The sequence below is a fragment of the Galeopterus variegatus genome, unplaced genomic scaffold (genome assembly GCF_000696425.1).
Source record: "Galeopterus variegatus unplaced genomic scaffold, G_variegatus-3.0.2 Scaffold1867, whole genome shotgun sequence".
In the NCBI taxonomy this organism is placed as follows: domain Eukaryota; kingdom Metazoa; phylum Chordata; class Mammalia; order Dermoptera; family Cynocephalidae; genus Galeopterus; species Galeopterus variegatus.
In genome coordinates, this window is record NW_007727978.1 from 275,245 (window position 1) to 283,130 (window position 7,886).

General features: G+C 36.4%; 1 protein-coding gene across 1 annotated transcript in view; it reads left to right on the plus strand.

The window, feature by feature from the left end:
- The window catches only part of LOC103595852 (transmembrane protein 117), a 218,535-nt gene extending 210,897 nt beyond the window's left edge, over positions 1–7,638 (plus strand). The window contains exon 5 of the mRNA XM_008579367.1: positions 5,908–7,638. Coding sequence (XP_008577589.1) covers positions 5,908–6,554 — 647 coding nt within the window. The 3' untranslated portion in view covers positions 6,555–7,638. The remainder of the gene's footprint in view (positions 1–5,907) is intronic.
- Positions 7,639–7,886: the final 248 nt, after the last annotated feature.

Below are 7,886 nucleotides of genomic sequence, written 5' to 3' on the forward strand. Positions count from 1 at the left end.
GACTTGAAATAATCATAATCTTTAAGATGTGAATATTTTGCATTTCCCAATTTTTCAGATCGTATCCATTTTTAGTAGTATCCTAGAATTCAGATGATTGTGACACATGCATTTCATTTGAGACACTACACCTTCACTCTTTGTATTGTTCCGGGCACATTGTCTCAAATGTTACTTGTTGGTTAATGACATATTCTGAGTTAATATGTGTTAAACACTGAGCTGGGATCTAGGGAACATAGAAATGAATGTGACACAGTCCCCAATCTCAAGGAAGTCAGTCTATTCATCATCCAGTTCAATACAACTGCATGGACTCTTCTTTCTGTTTTTATGATCACAAAGTTTCTATCTATACTTGTCACACTGGATTGCTTCTTAAAGGAACAGTCTTCACTCAGGAAGTAACAATGACAACAGAGGCACTTTGAGAAGGTATATTAATTGGCTTTTAAGTCTTAAGAAGTTACTTTCCTTGCTCAAATAATTATTACTAATTCATAAATTAGTAAATAAGTATCTTCAATTTACTAAGTGGTCTTCCCATGACCTGAGCACTTCATGTGGTTCCTAGAGATCCCTAAATTACCTAGGAAGAGACTTGAAGAGATACTAACTCGATGATCCCTTGTCTCACTGCTCATGTCTGGAATGAAAGAACATTAAATATAGCAAGACTGACATTGCATATTTCTTTTATTTATCCAAAATTTATCTTCTTCAAGGCCATGTTTCTTGCTGCTCCGTGATGGATGCTAAATGGCTTTGTGGAGCATGACTATTTCATGCACCTGCACTGGATGTTAAAGTCTGGCCAAGTAATGGCATCACTTGGTAAAAGGGTGTACTTTTTAGGAAAAATAGAATTAAAAAATGATACGAATCATTCCATGAACTTTTTCAAGTACCCTTGTAAAGATGCCCACAGCACAGCTCAAACACAATGCTAACTGGCCACACTGCTGAGGAAAATTAAAGATAGTATTAAAAAATAGTATAATTGCATATATGAATCATGCAAAGTTCATTATATGGTAAAAATATCAGTACTTCATAGTCTCTTTCCTTAGTTGAAAAAAATAACACTTTCCCCCAAATTGTTGTCATTTGCTATGTTAAGTGAGGGTGATATTTAATGAAGAATCCTTTTAAAATTAACTATCCCAGGATTCTATAAATTCCCACAAAAATAAAATTTCCATTATAGTATCATTTTTGACAATCAGTAAGATTCATTAAAAGCACAAAATACAAGAAAGAGGTAATCCCACCAACATCATGCAGTGATTTCTCATTAAAGGAGACAGTAAGATATTTCACCAAGGAGATTAATAGAAATGATGTATGGATTCTTATCCTACCTCCTTGCTGATTTACATTATGCTGTGTAGTTGAAACGACGGGGGGAAATGCAAAAGCTCTCATGACTAATGCTGAAGCACCAAGCCTCTTGTTATTCCTGATCGTATATTCACAACAACAGTTGGGAAAATGGCTGTAGAAGCACTTTCTTTTTTGTGCATCTTATATCCTTTCCATGTGGGTTATTTCAAATTTATTTTTGTTATGTTAAACAGCGCTTCTCACCATATACGATTTCTTTAAGAAACCTTTCTCCATTTGAAAATTGTGTATTCCATCCTTTTTGTTCTAATGGTGAGATTTACTGGCCCATCATAAAACATTAAGGTTTAGGCAATGTCTATCTCACAGATTCATCAGAGACTTTTAGGGCTGGGAAGAAATCTTAAGGATTATATAGCTCAACTCCCACACTTTATAGACAAAAACACAGAGGTTGAATTGACCCTACTGACTCTGCCTTTTGGTTTGCCACATCTCATAGGGCAAAAGAAATGTTTTAAAGAGGAGAAAGTATTATCAAGGCAACAACACACTGTGTGGGAAATAGGAGGATGGATGTTAGGGAAAGATGACTATCCTTCTGTACAAATAGATAAATGAGCCAGGTCATGGCAGGTGGCCAGAACCAACAAAAATAGCACTAAGGGACTTTTTAGCAGCCTCAAGTTTTGGCTGAGTGGCTATGACAGTGGGGGAAGGACACTGCTATGTTCACAGGCAAAAGAGGAAATATATGAACAGGAAATATGATATCAGTAGGGAGCCTGCCTCTCCACTTCACCACCCCACCTGGCCTCTCTACTTTGGAGGAGAGGTGCAGACACTTCCCCTGTTCTTTAGCCTCAAAATTCATGGATGAGTATAAAAGATCTTTTCTCGGGGCCAATATTACTGCAAACTGTAGACAAACTGCAATTGCTAAGGTATTAAATATGGATAACTGGTCCCATGTTATCTTCACAGTGGATGTCAGTGCTCAGTAATTCATGCTGTAAACATTGATCACCTTTAGGATATATCTTCGTTCCAACCCGTAGTTACCCTTCTCTCCATCCATTTTGTCACCAAGATATCATAATATCTGTTTCTTTCTTTCATTCATTCTTTCTTTTTTTTTTGGTGGCTGGCTGGCATGAGGATCCAAACCGTTGACCTTGGTGTTACAGCTCTGTGCTCTAACCAACTGAGCTAACTGGCCAGCCCCATGATCCTGTATTATCTGGATTAAAGAAGTAGAAGAAAGAAATTGGAGAAATAATACCACTTTACATTTTTGGCAAACTTAATATGTTTCAGAGAACTTTCAAATATAATCTCTCACTTTATCCTCACAAATAATTCTTTGAGGTAGTTACACTGGTATTTTCCATTTCACAGAATAAAAAATTGGATTCTACCCTCAACTAATAAGTGGAAGGATTTGGGGGAGGAGTGTAGAATCAGGAACTAGAAGGCATCTCGTTCAGTTTCCTCAAAATAAAATAATTGTGGTCTAGAGGGATTAAACAGGTTCTCCAAGGTCACATTATTTAAGTTCAGTGTTAGGATGAGATAGATCTCCATCAGCTGATTGATCCAGCTTGCAGCTTTTGTCACCATAGTCCTCCCTGTCCCATGCTGGTAAAGAGGTGTTAAAGCAGGGTGACAATATCCACTAACTGATGTCAGGCAACACATTTGTGGTTTGCTCCTCCTCTACCCCGTCTAAATACTGACACTTTAGGTCACGGGGTAAATAACAAAGTGAGTCTTCCGTGTCAAAGTTCTTAGTGGTCAAACTGACCCAGCACTACCCCACTGGTAGAAAGATAATTTGAAAGTATGGAGAAAAGCTTTCTTTCAGCATTCTTTCTTAGTTGGTCAGTGTCCATTCACTGCTACTTTTATTCCGTGACTTTTTTGGGTATTTTCTTTGTTAACACTCACTGAGCATCTTCTCCCCACCAGAAAAGCATCCTGCACTGAGCTCCGGGAGTGCTGCTCTTTCCCCTCTATGCTTCTGTGATGCTGCAATCTCCCATTTCTGATATCTTGTTACCCTAGAAACAGGGAACCCTTAATGGGGGAATGCCCTATTCATAAGCTTATTTTTAAAAATAAGAGACCTTCGTAAGTCAGGAAGGTGTTGGTCGGTCATACAAGCTCAAGGGCCTAATCCCCCACCACGTAGTCTGGCTTTGTAACACACGTAGTTCACACCAAGAGACCAAGTGTCTCCTAGGACAGATAAGAACCCCAAGCGCCTCTTCCAACTTGCTTTCTGACATGGGAAACTACAAATGAGTGCCTCCTTCATGCCAGATGAGAATCTCTAAGCTTCTGTATTACACCTGTCTCTCATTCCTCTCCTGCCTTTCTTTTCCTACAATATTCTTGATTATTTTCCTTCTCTCTCCCCTCAGTCCTGTCTTCTGCATCATCTCTTCTTCTGTATACTGTTCTATCCACAACAGTGAAAAAAAAGCATAAAGGAAAAGAAACACAAAATTTCCAAACTATTCTTTGTCCTGCTTTTCCTTCAAGAACCACATGAATTGCTACTTCCTCCAAAACCCTGTCTGCAAAAATTATCTCAGTTTTTATTCCATTTTCTTAACATCTACAGCATTTATGGTTGGTTTCACTCATTTGGCACCTTGTAAATGTGGCTTCTTATTTCTGTTGATGTCTCTGTCCTGTTTCCCCACTGAGAGGATGAATTTCTCTCTGGAAGACAAAAACATATGTCTTCAGCATCTACCAGTGTATCCTAGACAGGGTCGTCTATGAGCCCAATAAATGTTTAGTGATGGTGCTCATCTTTGTGTTTGATTAAACTTCTCTGACTTGAGCTTTTTTATTTTGCTTTATGCTTGATTCTTAGTATGAACCTGTTTTAGATTTGGAGATCTAAGTAGTAGTTTGAACTTAATGGTGCCTGATGTTACAATACTTTGTCGTATCTGGAAACAACATTTCTGATGTTCCAAGTTACTTTTTAGTTTGGGTATGAAAAAAAAAAAATCATTCAGGCAAGAGCTTCCATAAACTCTGTATGGATGAATGTTTTCAGGACAAGCAAAGTTATAATTTCCCTTCATATAGTTTATGTAAATTCTCTTTATGGAGAGCAAGTAAATTCTCTTTATGGAGAGCAAGTGCACCTTCTCGTGCAAATAAAGAAATGATCATGGTTTAGGCAAAGCTTTGATGATAATATTTGTAATAGTAACAATTACTGAGTCCCTGTCTGCCAGGCACTGTGCTTAGCATCTAATAATCTAATAAAACGCTAACAACTTTAACGAACACACTATTATTTTCTGCATGAAAAGAAACTGGGCTTTAGAGAACTTAAACAACTGACCCAAGATCACACAGCTAGTAAATTTTGGAGCCAGGATTAAAACACTTCAACCTCACATATAAATAGGTGCTTGAAAATATGTGACGATGATAGTAAAATACTTTCCTAAGCTCCTCACAATTATATCTTTTATATTTTTATGTAGCTATATATCCCGTTACAATATGTATTGCAAAATACACAATCATGTGAAGCAGTTACCTAATAATGTTCAATACTGTTACCCTCAAACAAAAGAAAATCATATTGGTATAATACATAAAAAATATAAGTAAATCTTCTAGAACCTGCTACATATATCACCTAATCTGCTGCAACAAACCTGTGAGGTGGGTATATTACTATGATGTACTTGATACCATAGAAGTTGCAATAAATTATGATAAGATTTATATTAGAATCTAGTATCCCTTGAAAGTTTTTTTCACATTCTTTCCATTTGCAGTTGTAAAAATGTCACTCAATAATATATCACCAAATAATATCTTATTTATATAAGATTTTAAGTACTACAAAGAAATTATAGTAGTTAAAATCTCTCCAAATCATGTATTTTCAAGCAGTTCATTAGCTTTGGTTACATATATAGGTCTCATAAATGCATTCTGTTCAATAAGAATTTGATGCAATTATTTTTAAAGTTTTGAAATGAATGCTAAAGGATTATTGATCTGAATCACATCAACTAATGGCTTAATCAACAGGTCACCTACAAACGGCAATGTGAATTCAATTGATATACTGCTGTGCTTGTGTTTCAAAATAATTTATTTCTTGCCCAGACACTATTATGAAACTGTAAGAGACATTCAATCATACATTGGACTTTTCTAAGAACTTCTTTAGAACATTGTTTTTCAACATTAATTAAAATATTCTAGAGAATAATCTATATGGAACCAAATGAGTATAGCTGTAGTGCCTATAAAGCATGCAGATTTAATCTTGTTAATATAAATACCATAAATTACTGGCTCGGCAACCTACAGTTACGTTTTCATGTGCCTAGAATCCATTTAGTAAATTCCCTTTGTCAATTCACTTAACAGCAGCATAGCAGTCTTGAAAAATTAATTGTTAACAAGTTTAAAACATTAACAATTTATACTGTTAAACCATTATCTTCATTTTATTGGAGAAAACCCTATTTAATTTAACGGACCTTTGACTAATGCAGTATTTCTTTTTTAATGCAGGTAAATGGTTTAACTATGGAATTATCTTTCTTGTCTTGATTTTGGATCTTAATATGTGGAAGAACCAAATATTTTATAAACCTCATGAATATGGGCAGTATATCGGCCCAGGGCAGAAGATATACACGGTGAAAGACTCAGAAAGTTTAAAGGATTTGAACAGAACCAAGCTATCCTGGGAATGGAGGTCTAACCATACTAACCCTCACACTAATAAAACATATGTTGAGGGAGACCTGTTCTTGCACAGCAGGTTCATAGGGGCTAGCCTTGATGTCAAGTGTCTGGCCTTCGTTCCAAGTTTGATAGCTTTTGTCTGGTTTGGATTCTTCATTTGGTTCTTTGGACGGTTTTTGAAAAATGAGCAAGGCATGGAGAATCAAGACAAAACTTACACTCGTATGAGAAGAAAATCCCCATCAGAACATAGCAAAGACATGGGAATCACTCGAGAAAACACCCAGGTCTCAGTGGAAGACCCGCTGAATGACCCTGCTTTGGTTTGCATCAGGTCCGACTTCAATGAGATCGTCTACAAGTCTTCTCACCTGACGTCAGAAAACTTGAGCTCGCACTTGAATGAATCTACCAGCGCAACAGAAGCAGATCCAGACCCAACAACATCTAAAAGTACACGTACGAACTGAATTCACTTACTTGGAGATAGCACAAACAACAACCTTGAGTGTAACTTTAAAAAGTTAGTCTTTCCTTTTGTAATTGTCGGGTTTACGTAGTGTTAGGTAAAGAAATACAAACAATGCCACAACGGTGCTCAACATGCTTTTTCTAGGATTCATTGTTTTCTATTTGTATGATAATACACGTGCCTACTGTATATTTAACGGTCCTCTAGAGATTGCTTTCACAATTGCACAAGCTATCCACTGACTTTACAGCAGAGTAGAAGATTAGCTGATTACCCACGTATCTGATGTTCCACCACAGTGGTGCCTTGAGACATTAAACTGTTTTTAACTGTACCAGAAATGAAGTGTGGAACAGTTCTCCATTTCACATAGGGTATTTTTGTATACAATTATTTTGATCTACACTTAATGTCTGAGCAGCAAACAGATATAACTAAGAAGTAGCTCAGGAAGTAACTCTCGGTTTCTTATTGAGCAGCAGAGTTGGTGACTTTGACAGCTGGACTGCAGAGAAACATGCTGATTACCTTTTAATTTTTATTGGCTATCTGCCAAATATAAATAAAGATGCAAAATGAGTAATAGGAGAACTATAATCCAACATGGGTCACCACTTGTGAAATGTGACTTTCTCCAACCAGTAATTGCAATTAGGTGATAATACCTAATTATGTTTTCCTAATTAAAGATAAATTGCTACTTGATTAAAAATCCTGCCCTTCACCTTTGGGAACAAAGGTTAAGAGGCACAGTTGGGTGAACTCAAATTTATTGCCATTTACACAAAGCCCTAGATAACCAAGGAACTGAAGTTTTAATCATGTCGGGGTTGCACAGCCCACCATCTACAATATTTGTACATCTTTCTGTAAATATGGCTCTGGACAGTGCAAATTGAAAAACATATGCCAACCCCGAGCCAGGGAACTCCTCTAAAAATCATGCGGCAGAACCTTGTGAGGTAGTAAAAGCTGTGCATGGAAGAATCTGTTTAGTGTCTTGTGTGTGCATTTTTGATCTTGTTTTTGGTTTTTAAGAACTAAACATCGCACCTTAATAAATAATAATTATACATCAGTAATTATGTGATGTAGTTTTTTGTTTAGGGGATTCAATTGTATCTTAGCTTAATAAGAGTCCATTTAAATGGGAGTTTTTTTTAAAGCTTGATGCCAGGAAAGCTAAGAAATTGAAAACTACCAACTTGCTTTTAATTTTGTTTGATACATTGTGGCTACATGTTTCTTGAGGGAGTGTGGATAGATCACTTTTAAGGCAAAATTATTTCCATGTCACATACTGACATAGCTGCATTTTGTCTTTATGATT